Raw genomic sequence first — 27862 nt, 5'->3', positions numbered from 1 at the left:
GGTTGAAACAGATTGAATATTGGTATGAGGCTGACTAGCCTTCTTTGAAATCCTTAAAGTGGTTGTCAGTGATTTTTATTATCCAGGCTAATACGGAAGTCATCTTGGACTTATTCTAACCTATGCTAACATCTAGTTCTAGTTCTATAGTAATAGTTCTCAGATCTCAATGTCATTGTAGAAGTGCACATTTGGCAGTATAGGCCATGATCAATTTATTCTACATAAGCAAATAAAATAATGAAAGTTGTATTCAGCTGGTCATCTGATCTCAACATGGTGATCCACATTAGGCAACCTAGCTCCATGTTAAATAAAACATACCTTTTATTTTTTATAATGATATGACTTAAGTTGTCATCAATTGTGAGTGTGATTTTAAATATAATTTTCAAAAATAACATTTATTTCTTTAGGGTAAAACATTTTAAAGAGGAAAAAATTACTGAGTGCATCTTTAAGACAAAATTACATATCTCTGTCTCACTGAAGAGCACAAGCTCCACTGGGAAGAAAGTCCTCAACATATGTAGTCACTGCTTTAAAAAGGTAGGTCATGCTTCCAAAACGACCACTAGGGGCGCTGTCATAGAGAAGCCTGCAGATGCCGGTTGACTGATCTCTCTCGAGGAGACCCTCATCAGCTCCTAGTTCTTTCTGTAGAACCAGTTGAGAACATGAACCTTTGTCAGTAGTTACACTAGATCTTAATGTGCCAGCAGATTATGCTTCATATGAACGTTATTGGTAAATAACAAGGACTGTAGACCTTGCATGAAGCTGACCTGATCTTTGTAGAACATGTCACTGGCCATTTGTACTATCTTCTCCACCTGAATGACACCACCCACACTCTGGATGTCCACCTCAGCCAGCATAGTTAGTACCAGGATGGCTTCCACCAACAACTGCCTGTATTCAGGCTGAGGAACTCGGTTCAGAACTGTTTCCACATGCACCGCAAACTTTATTTCTCCTGGAGTCATCTGGAAAAGGCCGTTTGTTATGATGTAAATTCAAGACTAGCTAATTTACGAGATTTATGGGCCACATGTACTGTAGATGATTACATGTCACAAAACATTTAAATTGTTTACCTCTCTTGTGGTTGAGGATGGAAGTACAAAACCCTCAATAGACAACCCATGACACTGTTTATGGACAAGATCAGGTTTGTCAATGAGCTTAAAGGGACAGTTCACCTTAAAATGAAATTATGACATAAATTTCCTACATCATATTCAACGTCTTCTGAAGACATACGAAAGGTGTTTTTGTTTTTTTAACTTTCAAATTAAGGTCATCACTTTAAGCGTGATTGCGTCACTCAAGGCCAGCAAGAAGGCCTTGATTGGGACATATCCTAAAGACCACACCCACCAAGAACAAATAAATACATTTTATTGGCTGATGAATCTGACAATCTGACTTTAGATGCCTATTCAATGCACAGCTGAGGGATACTGTAGACATTCTGAAGGCCTAATGGGGTGGAGCTCAGACTCACATACTGCTTTGGCTAACAAGCTTGACTTCGAGCATGCGATTTGTGAAAAAGCCATCATGCTTCAGTTATAAGAATCAAAGATTAAATTCTGATTAGATACAATTTTCATTTTTTACTATTCATTTGTAGATGAATAAGTGATTTTCAAAGTGATTGAAAATACATACATACAAGAATTTAAAAATATTCATTTATTAGGCATGTTAAGCCAGCAGAGAAGCCTTTGCTGGCCCTGATAATTCACCACTGTCTTTAGTAGATTTGGAATATGATGCACAAGCTGCATGGAAAACTTTCATCATAATAGTTTTGGAACAACATTAGGGTGAGTAAATAATGTCGTCGCACTCACCTTCTGCAAAATCTTCCACACATTCTGATAGAAACCAATGGGAACTCGGTTAAGAGCTCCATCTAGACGTCTACGACGAAGCCACTGACCATGTCTGCTGTCATGCACCAATGTAGCTCCTAACGATCCCTGAAATGACTCGATGGATGGAAGTCTGTATCTCTGGAGGACAAGCAGATGAGCACAGAGCCCGAAATGACTTCAATAGCTTCATTGAAAATAGTTCATATTAGCAATCCTACAAATAAAAGGCCAGCCTTGGACAAAAGGATAAAACTTCTGATCCACTCACCCCAGATTCAGTGTTACTAATATCCAAGGAATGGACTGACACAAACTACAGGAGATAAGAAAGAGCTTGTTGTTAAGCTATGGCAACTACATTTTAAACATTGATTCTAAATCAACGCAGGATCTCTCACCAGTTTGATATCAGACCCTTGTTTGCTTTTGACTTTTAGTTCAGTTTTGGTGGAGCCAGATTTGCTATTGTCCTGGATACTGATGGCAGTGCTGACCACATTTCCTGTTGAGCGTACTGACACAAAATCATAATGGTAACAAATGGTAAAACTATATGGTAAAAAATACAAGCACACATTCAAATAACTGATGCGTTAAGTACAATGGGGGCTATGAGCTGAAAGAGACAGTTCACCCAAAAATGAAAATTCTGTTATCATTTTCTTACCCTCATGTTGTTCTAAAACTCTCTCTCTACTGTGCGAATGAATGAATGCTTACTGCTTTTTTGAACCCCAAACTCTTTGCCACTGAGAATATGAAGCAGCAGGTTTTTAAGCTCAGATGGGCTCATGTTCATCAAACACTCTGTAGCCTCCTCACCTATGACCAAAAATAACCAATATGATCCTCTTGCTCACAACCAGATTACTAAATAATATCAAACTAAAACAACAACATACATGCTCTATCTTTACATTTGTGATAGCTTATTAAAATATATACTGAATGGCAAAGGAATGAGTTTTATGTTAATTTGAGGAGTTAAAAAGAAACAGGAACTAAGATACCTGAGCAATTGAGGGACTGGGAGAGCTCGGTGACCATGACCTGAAGAATGAGGCCAGTACGGAGGCGAAACATTTCACTGAATAGTTTTGGCTGGGTACGAATGCTCATGCCCAGGAACACAATTATCTCCTGCCAAACACATTCATGAGTTTTGGTGGAAAATCAAAGAATGAAAACATACAAGATTTACATGTAGATGAAATAATAAAAAAGCAGACCGTATGAATGCAACTCTAACCTGAGTTAGAATAGCAATGGTGATGTTGTTCTCACTAGCTTCATCAATGAGCCTTGCCAGTTTATCTGGGGGCATAGGGCTATAAGGAGACAAATATTGTGGTATGATCAGTTAAATGTGAGTACATTCAGTGTGTGTGTGTTTAAGTGTTTGGAACTCACGCTGATATAGTTTTCTCTCGTGGTTCAGGAGGAAGACCAACAGTAAGATGTTTCTGATGACTTAACAAATCGGAGCAAGCCTGTTTAATATATTCAACAAAAACCTTGTAAATCAATCCCAACTTGCATTATGTATAATTGCATAAAAACATAATATAGATTATACTGATTAAATTCTAATTACATAGTAGATTATCTTATAATATACAAAACTAGGTAAAGATTGTCACAAGAAACAGATGATATATCCACTTGGTCACTTCATGCATTTTTTTTTTACTAATCGGATAGCTACACGATCATGAAAAGACCAAGTGTAAGTGCCCTCCAAGAAGGATTCAATATGGATATAAATCCGGATGGTGGTTTGAGATGTATTCCATTCGAAACCCAGTGAAGTGTAAATGCATCTGCCTGTTCAAGCCACACATGTAGGCCTACACTTTACTCCGCTGAGCATCCGAAAAATGTTAAACAATATTTGCATAGGGATCACGTCACGTTGTGCAGTAAATAATACTAAATTAAGAAACGGATGCACGTAGAAGAGACATTCATTTGATGCAGATCGCCAACAAAACTGGAACTAAACACTGATAATGAGTGTAGCAGACATGTATAGACATATCTTAGCACCAAGGGAAAAAATAAACAGCGTGCACACACATACACGCACGCACACTGGGTAAAGTCACTTGGAATTAAATAATAAATCACATCTATTCAATTTGATCATCTATTTCATGGAAGTGAACTGGTTCTATTTGCATATAGCGTGATAATGGAAGATTGGATTTATGTGTATAGAAGGAGACACATTGATGAGGCCAGGTTTTATGGAATGTGCTTGTTCAACTGGACAGCAAAGTGACCAGTAAAAACAATCGAAGTGACCACCTGCATATTCCCCATTGATGTGATTGACAAAGCCTTGTCTGAAGTTAAAACTAGTTTTAAAAGTTTAATGTTTACACAGACATTACCAGAAGATGAACTGCTTGCTAGATAAATATTCAGACAGAGTATCACATAGTAGATAGTCAGATAAACCGTCACATAGATAGCAGATTAAAGGCATTTTGTGTTGTTTGCCTGTTTAAACATTTGGTCAACATAATCTATGGATTTTTCACATTTTTGATCATCCGCTGTGCTAAAAACTCAGTTTGAAAAGTCATAGCACACTATTTCAGAACAGTTTGAAGGTCTGTACCAGGCTTGGTGGAAGTAGCTTGAAAGCTTCAGGAGATGTTAGAAATTTTGGTCTTGGTTTAGGGATTAAAAAAAAATATAAAAAATCGAAACAAAGTTTAGAGAAAGTCTTTGTGTACTATACTGGTGTTCCTCAAAAACGTATGTAAAGTCTTGGTTACTGTCCTAACCTCCGTTACCTGATGGAGGGAATGAGACGTTGTGTTGATGTGGTGACACTTTGGGTCGCTCTTGAGAGCCCCAAAACACCACAGATCTTTCAGAAAAGGCCAATAAAAATTGGTGAGTGGAATTTGCATGCCACTCCCCCGGACATACGGGTATAAAAGGAGCTGGAATGCCCACACTCATTCAGGTTTTGTGCTGAGGAGCCGAGACAAGGTGCCGGACATTTCAGCAGGTAGTATAGCATTGTGGCAAGAGGGACACAACGTCTCATTCCCTCCATCAGTGAACAGAGGTTAGGACAGTAACTGAGACTTTCCCCTTCTGTCACTCACTTGACGTTGTGTCGATGTAGTGACACTAGGGGTCCCTATACAAAATGCCACAACAGCTGAATTGAACTACCGATGCAGGTGCAAGCAGGCTACAGCGTGAGTAAAAGCAGACGCACTTGGGCTGGACGTAGCCCCTCCCAATGTGCCAAAAAAATTTGTATAGTTCCCCACATCCCCTTTCCTATTCTTCAGGGAGAAAAGACCCCACAGAGACCACACCCTGCCCCGAAGAGGGGGTTGACATGTGACAAATACATCACATGGGCTCAGGGCCTCACATTGAAGAGGCACGGCGGTAGGTCCTGCCTAGAAGGGGAGGAGCTCTACAAACACAGCGACCGGGGCAAAGAGGGCTACTGAAGGAAGACCGTGCCACGGAAAATACATCACAGGAGGTTACTGAGGTAACTGGCACCTGTGGAGCACTTACTCCAGTACAGGGCATGTTAGTACATGTACTGGGTCCGACTATGAATTCCTCCAGAGGGCTACGGAGGAAGGAACTCTAGGATTCAGGGTTTGTGAACTCGCATGGGAGAAAAGAGTGCACAACTTCACCTCCTGGAGGGGAAAGCCATTATATGCAAGCGGTACACCTGACCAGCTGCCCTGCATTATGAAATGTACCTGTTCCTACCTGATAGAACATGGGACGAAACCCAATCAACCTGGAGATTGTAAAATCTCGCAAAAGTATTGGGTGTTGCCCATCCCACTGCTCTGCAGATGTCTGCTAGAGAGGTGCCATTGGCCAGGGCCCATGAGGATGCCAGACTCCTTGTAGAGTGTGCTCGTATTCCTGAAGGGGCGGGCACGGCCTGGGCCTGGTAAGCCAGTATGATGGCATTCATGACCCAGTGGGCAAGCTTCTGTTTGGAGACAGCGATCCCTTTCCACTGTCCGCCAAAGCAGGCAAAGGGCTACTCAGAGGATCTAGAGCTCTGCGTGCGATCCAAATAGATGCGCAAAGCACGCTCCGGACACAGCAATGAAAAGGCTGGGTCTGCCTCCTCCCAGGGCAACTTCGCTTGCAGGCTCACCACCTGGCCCCTAAATGGGTCGTGGGAACCATGGAAACTCTCACGTGAGAGTCCTCCGGACCGAACTCAGGCATGTTTCGCTGACAGAGAACACTTGTAGGTCCCCGACCCTCTTGATGGAAGTGAGCATTTTCAGGAGGACAGTCTTCAATGAGACGGCATCAACTCGACTGGCTCTAGGGCTTGAATGGGGCTCTTCAAAGAGAGGTCCCATGAGGGAAGAGGCGTAGCCTAGGAGGATGTAACATCCTCAGGCCTCTCAGGAACCTAATGATCAAGTTGTGCTTCCCTAAATATTTACCGTCTACTGCATCATGGTGGCCGATATAGCGGCTACAAACACCTTCAAGGTGGAAGGGGGACAGCTGCCCCACAAGCCTCTCCTGAAGGAAGGAAAGCACTGATCCGAATGCGCATCTCTGGGGGTCTTAGCATCAGGTAGAACAGCACTTAGCGAACACATGCCACTTCAGGGTATACAGCTGCCTTGTGGAAGGAGCCCTGTCCTGAGTGATCGTGTTTACCACCGCGGGTGGTAGACCACTTAAGTCTTCCGCATCCCATCCAGGGACCAGGTTCCAGATGTCTGGGCGTGGGTGCCTTATGGAGCCCTGTCCCTGAGAAACAAGGTCCTTCTTTAGGGGAATTTGCCAGGGAGGTGCTGTCGCGAGGAGTGTGAGGTCCGTGAACCAAGTCTGGGTGGGCCAATTCGGCACCACGAGGGTGACTGTTCTCTGGTGAAGCCAGTGCTGCAGCGGTCTCATATACATCAACCCGAGTGGCGTGACCGCCGCTGAGGATGCCAAATGCCCCAGGAGCCTCTGAAAAGTGGAACCGCCGTCCTCCGCCTGAATAAGTTCAGCAGCTCAGCACCGACTGCGCTCGCTCACTTGTGACCTGTATTAACTGCAGAAGTTCACATAGATGCAATTGTATTGTTAGTTGGCTGATGGAGGATTTTGTTGGCAATTAATTGATAGTCGATGTATTCCATTTCAAGAGTGTAGTCCATCATTAGACCGAGGTGATGCAGGCAGAGATCAGTGAGTTTCATCGCAGTCTAACCTGGCCGGTAATTTCAGTGAGGTCTATCCTAATTCCAAGGTTAAGGAAATGGCATTTGAAGTATCCCTAGCCAAATCCAGTCCCCAGAGTCCAACATCACCACAGCGCTCTCCGATGCAGTGATCGAAATCTCATAATTCTCGCAAGTTCCGAAAGTGACATTAGGCTGGCCCTGAGGCGACAACATCAAGTGAGGGACAGAAGGGGAAAAGGAATGATCTATCCTTCTTACACTAAGCTGACCTAGTCTGGCATAGAGAACTAACAAAAGAAGAGTAGCAGTACTAGAACTTACTGCATCCAGCTCCTCTACTTTCTTGCGTAGCATTCCACCGGTCATCCGGATGAGGCCCCAGTGTTTAAGGTTTCCTGCCGTTTCATACAAGTCACTCAGGAGCCTTCGCACTGTCCACCCTTTCCCATGTAACCTAGTGTCCCAGTCCATTCCCCTTAGAACAGAAAAACCAACAAATAAATAAAAACATTCTTCACAACCTTCACACCTCATTTACAGCTCTTTCCTATGCATTAGATCTAGCAACACTAGAAAATTGAGCATTGTACACATATAGCGTATTAAATGTAATGTTTTTTTATACTATCAGTGGTACTAACTTGTCTTTGAAGAGGATGTTGAGAATGTCGGCCTGATCCTGCAAGTTTTGAGTTTGTTTCAGCATCTTAACAAGGGCTGAGTGGTCAATCCCACCATTGATATCTCTGGGCATTGATATCTCTGTAGAAATGGCTTGTGACTCAGGCACCTTATCAATGATAAAGCATGAAAGCTCATTGCGTGTAGATAACTGCAAATGGGTTAGACACTATAACTTGAAAAATCGAAAAGGAAGTAGGCATGCTTTTAATAGTCGCAGAGACAATGGCATTATTATTCTATTTAATGCTCAAATGTTCACAGTGAAAGCCAGTAATTGGCTTAGACAGATTATGTGTACACTACCTTGCCTTTGTTATTCTGCAAATGAAGGTTTGGTGCTGGAGAATGGAACAGTTTAGTAGGAAGGTACATGTGCACATCTGTGGAGAGGTCAATACAAACATTATGCATTCTGAGCATTTGCAATGATAGGGTTGCCACCGGTCCTGTAAAATAATGGATCATCCTGTATTTAAAGATAAAATGATGTGTCCCTTACGAATCAAGATGATTTGTCCTGCATTTAAGCTGGTAAAATGGTGTTGCAGTGAAATCATTCCAGATCATTAATTTAACATTGATATAGGTTGGAAGATTTTCCTATGGTGGGCAAGGGACCATCTGAAAAGTCCAAAAATGGTGCTAAATCTGTGGATATATTTCTATATAAATGTTCAATAAGATCAAACAATGTATGAATACATACATACAGTCATAAAGACAAGTAAAGGTGAAGGAAAAAAATAAACAACTAAAATATAAATGATAAAAATAAAACTAAATTCTTATAAACCAACCAAAATGTATACATAAATAAGATAAAGAAGACAAATAATAAAAACATTTCAAATAAATATATTTTTAACAGATAAAATAATTTAACGCATGTATTTATTGCTAAAACTGTGGAGTGTCCCTTATTTTACAACTTAAAAGTTAAAAAACGTAAATGACAATGAACAAGGCTCAGAATTGAAACCTTGGCCTGAAAATTGCCCTTTTCTGAACTCACTGTGTATATTGAGTTCTCTGGCTTTGTGCACTAGAGACACCATCTCTCTGGTCTTTAGGGCGGCAGCCCTGAAGCGGTTCAGGCCTCCTTTAGTGGCACTAATGGTGCTCTGCCCAGGAACTGCTAGTAGCTGATCCAGATATACAGCCAGGTCATCCACCTCTGCAAACACACACACACACACACACACACACACACACACACACACACACACACACACACACACACACACTGGTGCAGCTATCCTTATGAGGACTTAATGGTTTTTATACTTTACGAACTACAGATTCTATCCCCTAAACCTAACCCTCAAAAAAGACTTGAAGAGTGGTTTCAATAAATGTGGTTTATGAGGACATTTCTAGTGTACCCACTAAGAGATTTGAATTATGGGTACACTAGAAATGTCCTCATAAACCACATTTATAGCATAATACCCTTGTAATTACCATTTAGTAACCTAAAACAAATTCCCTCATAAACCACCCAAATCCGCCCACATACATACACACACACAATTAAATAAAAGCCACAAATACAAAGTCTCCTGGCTGTCATTCTTGAGAAGTAATGGAGTATTTCACAACTGACTTGTAGCCCATGGCTCAGTAAATATAACTGTCACTGCCAAGCATTGGCCAGACTTTTCACATTAAATGTTTTCCAAAAAAAAAAGGAAAGAGAAAAAAAAGAAAAGAAAAAAAAACAAGATGCACCAGTTGAGGGAGCCATCCAAAATAGTTTTAGTCAGTGTTTTTTAACCAATAAAATTAAAATTCCAGTAAAAGGCAACTGTTTAAATCTTTACCAGTTTGTATCAGTGCTGTGGATACATTTTTCAGAATTTCTTTAATGAAGTTCTTTAAAAGGATAGGTATCTGTCACAATTTACTCACATTCTTGTTGTTTCAAACCTGTATAAGCTTAAAAAAAGACCCTTAAAGTGTCATAAAAGTGCATGCATCATATTCCAAGTCTGCATTCATGAGCACTATGAAAAGTCAGACTGAGATATTTGTTAAAAAACATATACTTTTGTCATCTGTCTAAGAAAGAAAGTTATATTACTTTAAAATTAGATGATGGTGAGTAAATTATGACACAAATGTAACTACTGGGTTAACTATTCGTAAGGAAAGTGGGAGCTATTTACACAACAAGGCACATGCGATGTTAAGTAGCTTCCAAACAAGGCAAAAGCATATAATGTAGTTAGTGGCAACTGACTGAACAGAAGAATTTCACTCATGATATCTGATGGGTTTAGTCTCTTCAGCTAAAAGTTTAGTAAAATGTGCTGAAGGCTGCCAGTGGCATTTTCACTCACCACAGTCCATAAACGTAAGATGGGCACAACAGGAAGTGTCAAGAAAAGCGGAAAGTTTCCCAGTCTTAACCCTTAAATTGTAAAACTTATTTGTTCATGAGTTACTTAACATATGGAACAAATATACTGCATTCTGAGGGGTGAATTCACTAAACAGAGCGATACTGTACACTTCCAGTAAAGTGCATGCTAGATCATGGTCTGCAGCATCCACCACAATGTAACACTCAAATTCAACCTGTAAGATCTGGAATTGTGCTATCCAAATTGCGTTCAGCACAGTGTTTTGGGCATGTTTGCTTGGAATGTCATAAAACATCAGTACATTGATATTTTCTTGATATGTTTTTGAGGCATCGTTTACAATATTAATGTAAGCTGAATTTAAAATAGAAACCTAATTTATGTGCTTTCCAATTCACTGTCAGTTGGCCTTCTGTTTAATGTAGTTGGGCATAATAGCTTTGTGAGACCACAAGGGGGTGATTTAACATTTACAGTACTTAATACTGATGTCGATCACACGCTGGATGAGAAGTGCCCTGTTGCGGGTAGGACAAGTCGCAGGTATCACACACATGACTCGTCGATGCGGTGCAGATGGCAGTCCAAAGTTGTGAAGTCAACGTACACAGAAAAGGTACGATAGATTTTGTACTTCTTCAAGAATGAACAAAGTGACGTAAATTAATTTGCAGGTTTTACAGGTGTAACTGTGCAAGCTGTCAATCCACAAAAAGACATTCTTGTAGCTGAAAATATATTGTGTAGGCTTTATGAAATATAGAGTTGGCCTATAACAATATACAATATCATCCAATAATGGCTAGAGAAAATAATCTATGTCCTTTGTTAATGATTTGGTTAGAATTTAATGGAAAACTATGCGAGTTGCGCTCCGTGGTGCAGCAGGATTTTGAGCAGCCTCCTTTGAAGCGTACTGCGAAAGACAGCGAGCAGCAGTGATTGTACCTTCATAGAAAATGACTGTTTAGAATTTTAGAACACACCAAGTTGTTCACCTGACTTGCCTGGTGTGCGACCCACTTTATGTTTCCTTGCTGCACACGTTTTACTTAAGTTGTGTTGAGAAATATGTATGAAGTGACAAAGACTATTGTGCAACGAAAATCCCTGTCTGAACAAATGCCAATAATTATCAGGAAAATGTTCTGATTATCAATGCAGAAAAAAGGCAGTGATCCCAAACCTATTTGCACCATGCTAACAGCACAACAGTGTCCTGTGGGTAATCGCTGTTTTACTTCGAAAAAATGTTCACCAAAATTCAGACTGCGTGAGCTGTATTTGGTCAAGCAGATGTGTTTAACTGTAGTTCTAATTTCGGCCAATGCAGACAGTTTGGAAAGTCCTAATGCCAAGACAGACTATAGCTGACAATAATTTCGACGATTTCCAGTGAGAACATTCTGATCAGTGGCCGGGCACAATTAATTCCTAGTGAATTCCCCCTGACTGTGTTGACATTGTTGAAGATGTTACCTTGCTCCTCCAAAGTAACCATTCTGTAGTTTTTTCAAGGTGGCCAAAACAGTGGGATCAATGTATTTGTGATCATCAGCTGCAAAACATCAAAAACTAAATAAGTGTCTCAGAATGAGACTCTCTCCAAGTTTGGATATTTATGGCATGTTGAGATCACTCACTGAGCATGTCGTGTGAAACAGGGAAGGTCACTGTGGGCCGGCCGGTCATCCTCCAGCGAGAGCAGAGGTAGGAGAGGTCGGTACGGAGCATCTCCACAATCATGTGATTGTCCAGAGCCAGATAAAACTCATGATGGTCTACAAACTGGACATTCAACCAAAATTATATGGGTGAATAGAAGCAAATACTGGCAAGTTAACATATTTTTAACTGACATACTTGAGGTGTAAAGGTGAAGATGGTGTTGCGAATAATGTAGTATTTGGATGTTCCAAGTACACCAATTCGGCGGTAGGGCCTTCCAGTCAGGTTCAGTCTTTGGTTACGCCCTGAAAGAAGCCCATAAAGGAAAAACCTTAAGCCTCAATCTGGCACACATTCTTCAGTCCCGCTTTTTTGTCTCAATCTTAATCTTTCAAAAAATATAATTATGTCATTATTTACTTAACCTCATGTCATTCCAAACCTGCATGACTATCTTTCTTCATTAAACGTAAAAAGTGATTTTTTTTTAATATTCTGGAATATTGAATGGAATATTAAATGGAATATTGAATAGTTTATCACTCTTTTCCAGAGAATGAAAGTGAATTAATTTTGGGGCTGTGAAGATCCAAAATTGCAATCCCAAGTAAAAAAAAAAAAGCACCATTAACCATAAAATGTGATACTATAGCAAGTATTTTTATTATTATTATTATTATTATTATTATTATTATTATTACATATTATTGATTCCATATAACAAATACATTTAAAAACTTTTTTTTTTTTTAAACATAACAGAAAAATTGGAATCAAATCATATAATTGTACAACCCTTTCCCCTGAACATTAACCTCCCCATCCCCCACCCGACACAAACAGGCACCCCAGTGTCAACTGACAATGACACACAAACAGACAATAAAACAGTAATAAATATTTAGAAACATTAAAAAAAAAACTAAAAAGCATACATTCAAAAACAAAAAGGTTGCAACACACACATTCAAAACGACAAGTCTCCCACCAGTCCTCCTCCCTGAGAGACTTCCAAAAAGGATAAATAGCTGCCACATTTCCTGATGAACAAATCTATGTTGCCCAGCCATCTATGGTCCAACTCCTCAAATGGCGCCACCCTGCTCATCTCTGCATACCACTCACGAAAAGAGGGCTTTCTGTACATCCCCTAAGGATGACCTATCAAAACACCGGCCAGGACCCAATTCTTCATGCAGAGTCTGGGACAAAATGAAATTTGTGTCACACACAAAACTCTGAACATTCAACAAAAATTCTTGGATCTTAACACACTAAAAGACATGGATTGTGTCTCCATCTTCTGATTGGCAACACCAGCAGGTGGGTGTGTCTTTAAGACCAAGCCTATACAATATAGAGGGTGTCCAATAGAATCAATGTAAAATCTTGAATTACATAAGGCACAACCTTGTATCTCTAGATGCTGACTTGACATTTTAGAATCCTAGCCCACACTCCCTCCTTCAATACCAAGTTTAAATCTTTCTCCCATAATCTCTTGGCAGAAGTTAAAGCTCCGTCCCACAGACTCTGAATTAGCAGGGAGTAATACACTGATGCCTAATGATCTTTTCCAAAAGCAGTAATCACAACTCCCAGAGTATCTTCTGCTTTAAGGGGGTGTATGCTACTGCTAAAAATAGTTCAGTGCAGGTGGCGCAGCTGTAAATACCTAAAGAACTGAATTCTGGGAATCCCAAAATGTTGAACCAAATTTTCAAAGGATCTCAACACTCCACTCTCATACAGGTCACAGAGTGTATTAACCTCCCTCACAATCCACTCTTACCAGCAGAAAGGGGACTTATTATTAAATAATATTGGGTTCAGCCATATGCTCGAGGCAACATTTAAATAAATGTCCGTATTAAACACTCTGGACACTTTTGTCCATAATGTTATTTTACTTCACCGATTTGCAATGGTGAAATAGGGGCAAGAACTTCCTGTGCAGTAAAAAACCAAGGAGGGGCTATCTCAGGTGGAAGTGAACAATGAGCCAAATGTCTGAGACCGAAAGCATAATAATAAAACAAAATCTTGGGTAGGCCGAGCCCACCTTTGTCAATCGGCCTATGCAACATACTGAAATGTAATCTGGGAAGTTTACCATTCCAAATGAAGGACTTCGCTATGCTATCCAAATTTCTTGAAATAAGAGTGGGGACATCTATAGGGAGAGATTGTAGCAGGTAGTTGAATTTTGGAATACAGTTCATTTTTATAACATTAACCTTCCCAATCATAGATAAATGAAATGAAGCCCACCTGCCCACATCGCTGAAAAAACTTTTTATTAAAGGGTCAAAATTAACAATAACTAAATCACACAATTTTGCTGGGAATAAAATACCAAAATACTTAATGTTTGGGCCACTGGAAGGTGCCCAGCTGAAAAGCCGTTACCAGGCAGTACGCTGTCAGAGCCAAAGCTTCGGATTTAGACCAATTAACTCTGTATCCTGAGAACATAGAAAAGGAATTAATAATTCTGTGGAGGTAAGGCATAGATCTAGTGGGGTCGGAGACAAATAACAAAATATAATTTGCATAAAGCAAAAGCTTCTGCGTCACACCTCCCACCACCACCCCTGGAAAATCATCCTCCTTTCTTATCGCGGCCGCTAATGGTTCCAGGGCAAGACAGAACAATAATGGGGAAAGAGGGCAACCCTGCCGGGTGCCCCTATCCAGAGTAAAATATTCTGAAATTAATCCATTAGTTTGTACCGCCACTACTGGGTGTCTATAAAGTAACTTAATCCAACCAATAAATGTACTCCCGAACCCATACATTTCCGAAATCTTAAAAAGTTAATCCCATTCTACCATATCAAATGCCTTTTCAGCATCAAGTGAGATGGCAGTGACCGGAGTCTGATCATTCGCCACTGACCACATGATATTGATGAAACGCCAAATGTTTTCAGAAGAGCTACGGCCCTGATAAACCCCACCTGATCTATATGTATAAGAGATGTCATAACTTTACTTAATTGATTAGCCAAAAATGTTGACACTATTTTAACGTCTAGCTAGATCAGGGAGATTGGATGGTAACTCTTACACTCACTTGGATCTTTGTCCTTTTTTTGAATCATACTGATCCGGGTTTGCATCATGTTGGCAGAAGCTTTACATTCTTTAATGAAGCCAATTCTGTAGCATAATATCTAAAAAGAACCTAGCAGCAAAGCCATGTGGCCCCAGAGACTTGCCTGTAGGCAAGGCCTTAATTAACTCGTTAAGCTCCTCCAAGGTTATTTCGGAATCAAGATAATTTTTTGCTCAGGCATTAGTTTAGGAAGTTCTAATGGTTCCACAAAGTTTCTAATATCCTTATCAATAGACAAAGACGTGGAACTATAGAGATCAAGATATCATTTTTTAAAAGCATTATTAATATCAATGGCTGATGTAAATATTTCGGGGGAATGGTAGAAAAAAACTCTCTCTGTTTTATATATCTAGCCAAAGGTTTTCCTGCCTTGTCCCCCAACTCAAGATATGACTGGATTGCCCTGAATAGCCAAAACGCCACCTTCCATGACAAAATAGTATTATATCTGTATTTCAGTTGGGTCAATTCTCTGAGGCCATCAGACGACATTCGGCACTTCGGCTCTGTCCCTGCAGTTTTAATATTCCCTTCCAACTCCATGAGTTCTCGTGCTTTGGATTTTATGGTGAATGAAGCATACTGTATGATCCGGCCCCTGTGAACAGCCTTAAGTGCCTCCCAAGCCACGGCCACAGAGGATACTTCAGCCTTTAACATTTGTTGGAATTCAGGATTTTGCAAAAGGGATACATAAAAGTGGCAACTATATGATTTCCTTTTCTCCATATGTGGCAACACCTCTAAACACACCAAGGCATGATCGGAGTCTAAAATGTTTCCAATTGAGCAATCAACAATAGATGAAATTAGTTACCACTTCCATTGCATCGCTGATGCTTATGGGAACATGTACAATCATGCCGCGGTACTGGACAAAGGACACATAACACTCAAGAGTGAATCTCCTTTTAACTACCCCGAGTGTATAGAAGGGGCAGGACATGAGATTGTGTCGCACAGATACAAAGCTTAGCTTATAGAAATACAAATCTGGACCCCACTTCCCTGATCAACATTCTCCCTATCCCCAACTTGCCTTTTGCTTCTAAAATCTTGGAGAAAGTGGTATTAATTCAACTACAGTCTTTTTTGTCTGATAAACTCAATATTCCAATCAGGTTTTAAAGATCATCACAGTATCAAATCTGCTCTCACGAGTTTCGAATGGCATCTTACTAACCACTGATTCTGGGAAATCTATGGCTCTGGTCCTGTTAAATCTTAGCTCTGCCTTTGATTTGGTTGATCACCATATTCTTCTTTCTCGACTAGAGTGTGGGCTTTCGGTGCACAGTGTTGCATTGGTTTCGTTCATTCCTTACTAATTGGAGGTTTGTTGTCCATCTTGGACATCATTCTTCCTCTGATTTTCATCTAAGTTCCACAGGGCTCAATTCTTGGCCCTGTATTGTTTTCTCTGTATATGCTTCCTCTGGGCTCCATTTTTAACAGATACGGAGTGGCCTTTCATCTCTATGCTGACGCCACCCAAATCGATCTCCCTTTAAAGCGTGACAACAAACATGCCTTACAGCCCATATTAGACTGTTAAGATGAGCTTAAATTATGGCTTACGAATAACTTTTTAAAGCTGAATGAGAGTAAAACTGAAATCATCCTGTTTGGCTCAAATAACAACAGTGCATGTGATTTTGACCTAGACTCTCTCACCTTATAGGAACGTGTGAGCTAGGAACTTGGGTGTTCTGTTTGACAGCAAACTTAAATTTGATAAGCAGATATGTTTTTATCATCTTCGTTTGTTATCTAAGGTTAAGCCATTCTTGTCATTAAGCAAGTTTGAATCAGTGAACCATGCTTTTATTACTTCTTACCTTGATTACTGTAACTCACTTTACATTGGTGCCCTTCATTCATCTATTTCATGCTGCAACCGTACACCTCATCGAGATCTCTTAGATCTGGTGAATCTGAATTGCTTTGTGTTCCCAGGTCTTAAACTTATATTTATATAGTGGTGATCGTGTCTTTGCTGTTGTTGGACTTGGCTAACAGTCTTCCGGCACATATTAGAACTGCCTCAACTATCTGAGCTTTTAAAACTAAACTTAAAACGTATCTATTTTCCTTGGCTTTTAACATTCGTTGACCATTTTTCTTTTATCTTTGTAAGTTTATTGTTTATTGTTATTATATGTCTTGATTGTTGTCTTTTTATATATTGTGCAGCACTTTGTTCAACTTTGGTTGTTTTTAAATATGCTATAGTGTACAGTGTTATAGCGTCGACAATCCAATGTGACAGTCTCTGCTTTGAGACTGGCATGCCTTTCGAGCAACCTCTGAAACAGACTCTGGTCCATTTTTCTGAATTGGCTCATGCGGGACACATGGGTGTGTAGCACTCGGACTGGACAGAGCATATGGAAGGAGCGTTGCTCTTCCGACTGCAAGGAATGGGGGGTAAAAGGCTTGTAAAGTGACTACCTGCACCTTATAGGGGCTCTAGCTCCAGATTAGCTCAGAACAAATTTCAAACAGGAGCTGTGTGTTGAGAATGCCTGCAGATCACTCACCCTCTTAATAGATGCCAGGGTGAGTAAGAGAGCTGTTTTAAAGGAAAGAGAATGCAGATCGATAGTCTCGATCGGTTCAAAGGAGGCTTTGTTCAGCGCCAAGGCTAGGTCCCATGTAGGGATTGTAGCTGGGTGGGGAGGATTCAATCGCCTCGCGCCTCTTAGAAAGCTGACCAAGAAACAGTGTCTACCTACTAGCATGCCCCCTACAGCTGCATGATTTGCCGAAATAGAGGCTATATATACTTTTAGCGTAGATGGAGTAAGATCTGCGTCTAAGCGCTCCTGTAAAAATTCCAAAATGACAGAAGTAGAGCAATTAATGGGATCGTCACGTCGTGTTTTGCACCATTTCACAAACACATTCCATTTGTAGGTATAGAGCCTTCTCATAGATTGGGCTCTAGCATGCAATATTCTTTATTGCCTGTAAGATGTCTTCATCATCCAATGTGACCCACTCAACGGCCACACATGTAGATACCAAACTTTGGCTGTGGATGCCAAATCGAGCCACAAGCCTGAGAGAGAAGATCCCGTCTTAGTGGGATTCAGCAATGCGATGGTGCCCGTAGCGCCATGCCCGTTGAGGAACATGGCGGTTGAGCCATCATTGTAGAGGTTTCATGTGTAACAGACCAAGGGGAGGGACCGCCACTGTGGCTGCCATAAGTCCGAGGAGTTTCTGAAAGCATTTCAGAGGCAGAGCCCTGCCCAATTTGAAACTCACTGCCGTGCTGCATATCGAGTGTATTCTCTCAGCTGAGAGTGAAGTGTGCATTGTTACAGAGTTCAAACACAATTAATGAGCTTTCCTCACATTGACCCGTAGGCCAAGTGTATTCAAATGCGCGAGCAGCCTGTCCCTGTGCGAGCTTTAGCCCCCTTTCAGAGGGGCTAAAGCTGCATCCACACATTTCATGAATGTGCACGGAGCGAGGGAAAGGCCAAACGGTAGAACTGTGAACTAAGGTTCAAACGTGAACCTCAAGAAGCATCTGTGATGAGGAAGGATCGAGATATGAAAATAGGCATCTTTCAGATCTACTGAGACAAACCAGTCGTTCTGACGGATGTGTGCTTTGATCTGCTTTTGTGTCAACATTTTGAACGGGCGCTTTGACAGTGCACTATTCTGAAGCTTTAAGTCCAGAATTTGACGCAACCTACCATCTTTCTTCTGGACAAGAAAATAATGGCTGTAAAGGCCCTTTTGATGCCTGTACTGCTAGCAGGCTATTGATTTCTGCACGCAGAATGTGTGCGTTTTGAGATGACATCACGCCATTGAAGTACGGTAGCCGTCTCGCAAACTGAAGTGTGTAATCGTGCTTTATAGTTATAAACACCCAATTTGCTATCCTGGGAATATGCTATGCCACGCTTTTATTCGCTTGGACAGCAGGGTGTAAGGGGGTTAAGATGGGCAAGGAGGAGGCGAGAACCGGCTTGTCAATATAAATCATAATTTAATGGAAACTTAAACCAAAAGCACCAACATAAACACACACATGACGGACGTGCCCGTAATTCACTCTCCCTCGAACCATCGTCATCGGCCGCTTTTATCCCTCGCGCGCCCCATCAGGCCGATTGGGGACCGGGCGTGCAACATTCTAGCGGCCCTACTGCTCCAGGCAATCGGGGAGTTACTTCACTCCTCCCCTCGTGGACGGCGGTCTTCCCTTGCCCCCTCCGCGTTTCTGGGGGATGGCAGGGCACTCCTCCGTCCCTTGCAGTGGCTCCATCGCTCCAGGAGTTCGGGAAATCTAGTCCCCACTCGCCCCATGGACGGTGGCCGTTCCCCACGTCCGGGCGGTCGGGCTACTCCGTCACCCGGCAGATGGTAGCGGCGCTCCCCTGGGTGGACGGTAGTGTCGAGGACTCTGCGACGGGCATCCCTCCTCCTTCCCGGGTTTCGGCACCAATGTAAGGGGGTTAAGATGGGCAAGGAGGAGGCGAGAACCGGCTTGTCAATATAAATCATAATTTAATGGAAACTTAAACCAAAAGCACAAACATAAACACACACATGACGGACATGCCCATAATTCTCTCTCCCTCTCGCCTTTATCCCTCGCGCGCCCCATCAGGCCGATTGGGGACCGGGCGTGCGACATTCTAGCCCGGCCCCGCCCCTCTCCGCTCCACACTGGGATAGTGAGATCACTGAAGAGCTTAACTCAGCGCCTGGCCCAGGAGCAGGGCTGACGGTTTGTGGGATGTGTGTGGGTGCGTGAAGAGGAACATAGCTCTTTTCGTGAGTATTTGTGTATTTTTAGGGCGGGCCGAGTGCACATTTGTTATACACTTTATTGGCACAGATAAACAATTGTGAACAATCTCCCGAATAGGAGACTACTCTTCACGCCGCTTAAGCCGTCAGGAACATTGAGGCTGATCAGAGGATGGTTTTGCCAATGGCAGGGTCCTTGGTGCAGTGACTGTGGATAGCGGCGCTTCGGCCAAGGCTTTTTCGGATGAACAGCCAGCTCAGATTGACCCTAAGGGGCCTGGGGAGTAGAGTGATACTGTTTTGGGGGGGTGCTGCTCTGAAGCAGAGCGTGAATGGCTGGGCTGAGTGGCTACTGCCTCGTTTAGGCATGGAATGCTTCATAGCCTGCTGCTGTTTTTGGGCTGTCTGGAAACGCTATGATAGGGCTTCCACTGTGTTGCTGAAGAGACCATTTGAGGAGGACTGACTTGTCCCCATTGCACATGTCGGTCAGCATCAGCCAAAGGTGATGGTCTAGGAAGACCAGTTTTCCCATGGAATGCACAATCGCACCGGTATTCAATGGGGGGAAGCGAGCCATATCACATTTGGTCTCTGCGGTCGATGGATGCGAAATCTGCTGTATTGGAGAGGTGCAGCCTCGCCGAGTATGGTGAACTCCACGATTTGGAGAGTTCAGCATGGACCTCGGGGAAAAATGGGCCAGGTCTATACAGGGCAGTCTTAGTTTGGTGGCCCGGCAAAAACCACTCGTCCAACCGAGAACGAGTTGGCTCTAATGGAGGTGACCATTCAAGCTCCAGCTCGTCTATAGCCTTAGTGAGAATGCATCTGCCGTTGAAGAACGGTCTCCACATCTTAGGGGGGGAGAACAGGCAGCGTCCTCCATTGACACGGATAAGATGACAGCGTCTGAAGCCATGAGAGATACAGCATCATAATTCTCCGAAATTCTGCCGAACTGCTCGAGGGCGGAAGAGCCGTCGGGCGGGTGAAGACTTTTAGTGAACAGGACAGGGGAAGAAGATTGTGGGGGTGTGGGTGCATGCAGGACCTGAGCCGGCAGTACAGCCTCACAATGCCGTGGTTCTTCCAAAAAAGTCTTCCTTTACTCCTCACCTCACGCAGCATAAGATCTTTATCAGATGATCTAAGAAATTTGGCCAGAATTGATCGGGGCCTGTCTCCCTCAGTTGATCACCGAGCCGGAACCCTATGAGCTCGCTCGATTTCCAGCTTATGGCCTGTAATGTCAAGCAGATTCAGTGAATTTCATCTCCATGGCAATGACTGATCGACGTATTACAGCAAGATCCTCCAAGGCAGCAACGACCTTTGTCAACATTGCCATCAAGTTCAACAATTCTTACCGAATTTCCCTCACATCTCCAGCCAAATTGGCTCCCGGGCATGCGGCCTGCTGCTCAGTGGTGTCAGCTTGAGCACGTAAGTGTCTTTTTATGTCTCCAGAGCCCTAGGATTTTGAATTCTTTGACATATTGTCTTCCTAGAACAGTTATGGAACAGGGTGTATTGAATCTCACCGGTTCATGACATAAAAAGTATTAAAACTATTTTTTGGATTTGGATTGACATTAGTGTATGTAAATAATAACAGAATTTTAATTTGAACTATACTTTAAATTGAGCTGACCTAGTCTAGCGTAGATGTGACTGAGGACTCTGGAGGGCTGGACTCTGATTGGGTGAATGTCCTCCAGGGTTTCTGAATCAATGCCGTGTCCCTGCAGGAGCTGTTTAATCTCCTCATTTTCTGCCAGGATAGACACTAAACACGCAAGGTATGGAAAACAGCCAGTGTAAATATGATGAGATAGAACATTTATGTAATAGATTAAAAATCAAACACATATGCTTCCAAATTAATTAACCCAGTAGCCTACTCTTAAACAGTTTATGTCCTACCTTGAACTACTACATCAGGCTTGGGGACAGTGGAAAGGCGTCTATTAAGAGGATCGATTTCTCCAGGTGCTAAGAAACCCTATAAAGGCAGTAAAAATGTATCTATGTTATAACTGAGAAAAAAGGCATTTAAACTAGCCTACGCTGGTCTGCCTGGTCCGATTGGTCTGTTTGCTGGTTTTGGAGGGTTTTTCAGCTGGTCAGACTGCGAGACCAACTGGCCGACTTGCTATACCAGCCGAGCACCAGCTGGGAGACCAGCTAGACCAACTAAGACCTGCAAATCATCTTAGGCTGGTTTATACTGCTTTTTATCAGCAGGGACTTAAAGCAAACTTTAATTTTGCCAAAAAATATCTTTGCACACAATGTGGATGATATTTAAAAGATTTCAGTATAATATCTCTCAATCCATTCCATTCCAAAATCTATTCTGTTCCACACTGCACATTTCACTTTTCTCGATAATCTGACACACCCCATTCAGGTCATGGAATGCTTTTCTAATGAGCTGATGAGTTGAATCAGGCTTGTTTTATGAAGGAGACATTCAGCATGTGCAGTGGGCTCTGCAGGAATGGACTGAGAAACACTGCTATACTGTAGCATTAGCATTGAGCATTTTAATGGAATTTACTGTACCTCTGCCAGCAGGTTACCCAATATGTACAGAGACTGGCCCCATTTTAGTGGACACTTGCCTATTGGCACTCTATCAACAGTGTGTGGATGAACATACTCTTCATCAACCTAGTATAAAGGACACATATGAAGTGAAAGTCCATTTTCCTTTGGAATATCCCATGAAGATTCATTAAACCTTGAATCTGTCTTTAGGTATTTCATAATGATACAGAATTCAATGCTTTAATGTTAAGAGACCAACAGTTTCAGTTCAGACAGTACCTTATCTGGAGGAACACTATAAAGCTCAGGGACCAGACATAATCCATTCTTCCCTTTGATGAGAATACTATCTAAAGCCTCTCTGTATTCCTGAACCTAAATATCACAGGCAAAGAAAGAAAGAAAGAAATATAGAAAGAAAAGAAAGAAAATATTTTTTCTGATAAAAAATTTGCATCGTGATGATAGTGAATTGTTTGTACCTGTTCAGGTCTGTTGATAAAAATGCCATCCAGGATGAGGTATGTCCAGAACAGTGGCCATTCGCACTCTATGTTCTCGAAGAGCTTCAGCTCCGATGACTCATAGTACAAGCGATTGGGGTCCTTGGAAAAGAAAGATTGTGTGAATAAGGTTGTCAAGACTGACTCAGCAAGTTACAATTTCCCTTAATTCAAAAGATAGCCACAATCATAGACTCAATAACATATTGTGTCTGTCTGACAAACTGTTCAGGTATGGTTTTACCTCACGGGGAGTTTTGTGTCCATCCCTGAGGAAGCGACAGCATCCATATCGGCCCTATGAGAGTTTAATTAAAGTATTGTAATGCCTGCTGATTTAGCCAATCATTGATTTATTTTCTTAATCGTTGCATAATGCATTTATTATTGTATGCCATTTAAATTTGTTTTGATGATCCATATCTGAAGACATTTGTATTCACCTGAAGTTTTGAAATAATTTCCTCTTTGGTGATATTAACAGTGTCAGTATCTTCAACTGCAAATGCTGGATAAGAAATGATGGACAGAACCCCAGCGTCCACCTCTTTGGATGTAGACGCCCTTGGAAGCATGGAGCTAAGAATAGACTATTGGGAAGGATCCAAACAGAGAAAACTGTTTTGTTATCTTCTAGAGTCATGACAAATAATAAAAAAGTATTAATAATAATTTGAACTGTGGACACTCTCTCCCCATCTGTCACATCATCATGAAGGAGGTTATTACTTGGCAGTGCTGAATATCATCAGCTAAAGCATGTACAACAGACTCCGGGCCACCTTTGGCACCGAAAAGGTTCAGTCCATCCAAGGCCTCCAAAGCTGCCTGAATACAAACATACTAAGTGTCATTTCATCACTGCGTAATCATAAATTGACACTTGTTTGACATTTTAAATAGCACAATTTGCCACTTTATTTTACCTTTGCCATTCCAATAGAGCTGACGTTAATCTCGGGAATGCCTTGATTGGTCTTGTCTCCTCGTTCCCACATTCCAAAATCCTGAGAATTATCCATAGCAAAATGTTTTGATACCCAAGGACCACATGTGAAATCCTTCCATATCAGAATAGCATTCTGTGCAATACATTACCACTTACTGCCACTTTGTATGCAGATTCAATGTAAAAGATCAGATTCTGCACTACATCAACCTCATCACGAGTGTAAACAATATGCAGCCCTGCAAACAAAAAGTGGTGAAAATCTAGACTTTTATTTCCACACAAATGATTTAACATTCTAAATATTTAATGACGGCTATGCTGACCTGATGCTGTCATCTGGGCCAAGAAGAGCAGGAAGATGGAAGTAGCATCCACCTGTAGATGGCCCCATTCCTGATCACCAACTACAGTAGCACAAGTTCCTGTATGGTACTTGGCATGAAGGCAGTCTGTGGTGCTTTTGCTATACTTGAACTTCTCCATCTTGTCAAGCTGAGAATTAAATACAGGCTCAATTTATCAAGTTATGAAAAGAAAAAAACCAATGACACCTCACAGTAGGTTGACTTTTCATTAGCTAATATTGGTCTGTGGTTTCTGAAATTCGAAACACTACATCCAGTGGCCAAAGCAGTAAGTATTGTTGGGCAAAACACTGCTCCAAGTGGCCAATGTGGTAAGTGTTGTTGGGCGAATGGGCAGTTGAGCTCCATTTTCCGGGTTTAATGTCTACAGAGGGGAGCCAAAAGCGAGTTGTGAAGCAAGTTGTTTTCAGCAATATAGGATGTAATAGAGTGAAGAGGAATGCATATTGTATAAACAAAATGGGCATCCCAAACCCCAAACCTAAACCTAACTATCTGCGGAGTAAACATTTTATGTTTGAGGTAATGCAAAAATGTCTGATAGGAGATCCCTCTAGTCAGTGATGTGGCCGGTCCTGCAGTAATTAAATTCACATAAAACAACATGCCGACTTACCATGTGATTATGTTGGATGCCATAGGAATTGCTTGATGCTTTTTAAGGTCTATGGTTCTAAACTATGTACTGTTGCTTTAAATAACCCAGGAGGAAATTGTCTTCCTTTGTTAACAGATGCTACCTACCCAAAACTTTCATCGGAAGAACATCTAACACAAATGTGTTTTATTTATATCCAATTAATCAAATCTAGATATTAAGATGTGTAATGTACTGCACTTTATACATTACAGCAGGTCCAACTGGACACGGGATAGTGAAATCACTGAAGAGCTGGCCCAGGGGCAGGGCTGATGGTTTGTGGGAAGTGTTTGGGTGCGTGAAAAGGAACATAGCTCTTTTCGTGAGTATTTGTGTATTTTTCGGGCTGGCAGAGTGCACATTTGTTATACACTTTATTGGCACAGATAAACAATTGTGAACATTCTCCCGGATAGGAGACTACTCTTCATGCCGCTGAAGCCGTCAGGAACACTGAGGCTGATCAGAGGAAGGTTTTGCCGATGGGCAGGGCCCTTGGTGCAGTGACTGTGGATAGCGGCGCTTTGGCCAAGGTTTTTCTGGTGAACAGCCAGCTCAGATTGACCCTGAGGGGTCTGGGAGTAGAGTGCAACTGTTTCGGGGGGTGCTGCTCTTTTAGGCATGAAATGCTTCATAGCCTGCTGCTGTTTTTGGGCAATGTTTGATGAACTGGCAATGAAAAACCACTGAGGCACACCAAGAAGGGTGCACTGGGGCCCGCAAGATCCAAGTTACGCCACTGATATTGCTACCAAAAGCGCCATCTCCCAACAGACATATTTGCATCAGTTCAAATGTAATTTAATATTTTTCCTGTGGTGCTATTAACATTGCGTTGAGCAAGCAGCCTCAGAAACACAATGGAAACCAGAAAGTAATAACATTCACATCATCAATGAAGATCGTAATGCAGAGGTTGCATTTTCCCTCTGAGATTATATTCTTCCTACATTGATGGTTAGGTTTAGGGTTGAGGTTTTAGTTAGGGCAAAGGTTAATAAAATATGCATTCCTGTTGACTGCATTACATCATTAACAACTGAAACCAATTCACTTTTGGTACCATTCTGTGGACATTTCACCCTGAAACAGGACCTCGCACATGCCCATTCGTTCGACAACCCTTCCAGCTTCTGGCACTGGCAGCAGTTGTTGGAATTTTGGTAAACAAGCACAGGCCGATTTCAGCTGACAGTCTTTCGACCAACTGTTGCTGAACTGACGGTGAAAATGTAAATCTTTAATGAAACCAATGTGTATCAAAGAACCATTACTTTTTACTTAACCTTTATTCTGGATAGTTTACATATTATAAGAGAAATACAGGGTTAAGAGTGTTTTTTTTTTCACACTAAACTTTTTTATTTAATCTAGTAATGGAATGAAATGTGTATTTTGCTCATGTTGCATTTACCATACCTGCCTCATCATACACTGCAGTAAGCCTCGCATGAGTTTGACCACACTCTAAAGAATGAGAAGAGAGAGAAAGTGAGCAGTCAGCCTTGACCATGACCTTATCCTCTCCATCTGCTGCATGACCATGAAAGAAACATGAGCCAAATGATTTGCCCTATGGCATTTTACATGCTCTCCCTGACACAAACCCTAATTAGCAGAAAAAATTAGGTTTCTGGGATATTGTAAGGCCTTGTCTCCTATGCCCTTTGACAAAATTGTATGTTATGGTGAAAATCATATTTTGGAATAGCAAATACAATTCCTGGAACTCTAATTACTCTTGCCTGAAAAGCCTCAAGACTTCTTGTATCACAAATTGAGGATCGTCATTCTGTGTGTTTCTCATATCACTGATTAGTTCATTACATGCCATTACAACCAACCTGTTCCAGTTCATAGGCTTTGGCTTTATCTTCATCTCTGTCTGCATTCTTCCTATAGGCTAAACTCAAAGCCCACACAGACAGGATGCAGTATACATTGTCTCTAACCCAGGCATGAGGTAACTGCTCATCACCTGGAAGTAACCCTGTCACCGGATCCTGCAAAACGTCATAAGGAAGCATTTGTCATTTTCGAGAGGGTCCTGCTCATATAAATTATATGTAAACACACATAATTATAGATTTATATAATTTAGTGTGTGTGTGTGTGTGTGTGTGTGTGTGTGTGTGTGTGTGTGTGTGTGTGTGTGTGTGTGTGTGTGTGTGTGTGTGTGTGTGTGTGTGAGCGTGTATTTATCACTTTGTGGGGACCAAATGTCCCTCATGAGGATAGTAAAACCCGAAATTTTTTACCTTGTAAAACATTTTGTCGGTCCCCATGAGGAAAACAGCTTATAAATCATACTAAATTATGTTTTTTGAAAATGTAAAAATGCAGAAAGTTTTCTGTGAGGGTTAGGTTTAGGGGTAGGGTTAGGTTTAGGGGATAGAATATAAAGTTTGTACAGTATAAAAACCATTATGTCTATGGAAAGTCCCCATAAAACATGGAAACACAACATGTGTGTGTGTGTGTGTGTGTGTGTGTGTGTGTGTGTGTGTGTGTGTAGTGTGTGTGTGTGTGTGTGTGTGTGTGTGTGTGTGTGTGTGTGTGTGTGTGTGTGTGTGTGTGTGTGTGTGTGTGTGTGAGAGAGAGAGAGAGAGAGAGAGAGATTAGTTGAAGCATCATTACTGGTCTATCATGGCAGATGTTTTTTATCTACTCTAATAAAGTGTGGTGTCAGAAACACATTTTTTTTTTTTTTATAAAATGAAAGTTTTGATATACTGTATATCTACAATAACACAAATGTATAGCTCTCATTAAACTCTAATAACCTGGTGAGGATTGCATGTAAACAGTAACACTGCCATTTCATTAGATATCAACACTGCAGTAATGTGAGTGTTTTAACTTTTCCTGCTTCCATATAATCAGCGAATGTAAAGAAAATGTAGGCTTACCTGGTGACAGAGGATTGTCTGTTGCAAAATTCTTGCATAGTTATCAAGTTTCACTCCGGAATTACTGCGACCTCTCATTATGGTTGCTTTCTAAATGCTGTTTACTTCTACAATCTCACCACCAATCTCTTTTAGCTGCTGGTGGGCAAGTATCATATACCGTATGTGAGACAGGCAAATGTCAAACTATTAGGGACGAGATGTTCAGTAGTATCTGTTACATATCAACTGGTGTTGAGGCGCT

General features: G+C 41.5%; 1 protein-coding gene across 1 annotated transcript; it reads right to left on the bottom strand.

The window, feature by feature from the left end:
* Positions 1–483: 483 nt before the first annotated feature.
* On the bottom strand, positions 484–27754 carry phka1b (phosphorylase kinase, alpha 1b (muscle)). Its single transcript, XM_052099812.1, has 32 exons — positions 27619–27754; positions 26554–26712; positions 26129–26176; positions 24028–24196; positions 23858–23940; positions 23679–23759; positions 23482–23580; positions 23196–23342; positions 22997–23050; positions 22732–22854; positions 22529–22624; positions 22265–22372; positions 21623–21701; positions 21351–21485; positions 11995–12104; positions 11775–11919; positions 11611–11689; positions 10108–10178; positions 8781–8942; positions 8072–8148; positions 7726–7874; positions 7406–7559; positions 3294–3373; positions 3133–3211; positions 2894–3023; positions 2604–2705; positions 2282–2397; positions 2152–2196; positions 1860–2021; positions 1098–1151; positions 786–986; positions 484–657 (listed from the first exon to the last, which is right to left on the bottom strand). The coding sequence occupies exons 1-32, from the start codon at positions 27694–27696 to the stop codon at positions 484–486; spliced, it is 3549 nt and encodes a 1182-aa protein (XP_051955772.1). The 5' UTR covers positions 27697–27754.
* Positions 27755–27862: the final 108 nt, after the last annotated feature.

The sequence above is a fragment of the Xyrauchen texanus genome, chromosome 31 (genome assembly GCF_025860055.1).
Source record: "Xyrauchen texanus isolate HMW12.3.18 chromosome 31, RBS_HiC_50CHRs, whole genome shotgun sequence".
NCBI classification, from domain to species: domain Eukaryota; kingdom Metazoa; phylum Chordata; class Actinopteri; order Cypriniformes; family Catostomidae; genus Xyrauchen; species Xyrauchen texanus.
Note: the sequence above shows the minus strand (reverse complement) of the source record. Positions and strands in the feature narration are given on the sequence as shown.

What these genes read in the sequence shown, in the direction of transcription:
- phka1b (XM_052099812.1), bottom strand. Translation starts at nt 27,696, where the DNA reads ATGAGAGGTCGCAGTAATTCCGGAGTGAAACTTGATAACTATGCAAGA. An exon ending in AGACAATCCTCTGTCACCAG is followed by an intron (nt 26,713 to 27,618) that starts GTAAGCCTACAT and finishes GACGTTTTGCAG; the next exon opens with GATCCGGTGACAGGGTTACT. An exon ending in TGCAGTGTATGATGAGGCAG is followed by an intron (nt 24,197 to 26,128) that starts GTATGGTAAATG and finishes TTTAATTCTCAG; the next exon opens with CTTGACAAGATGGAGAAGTT.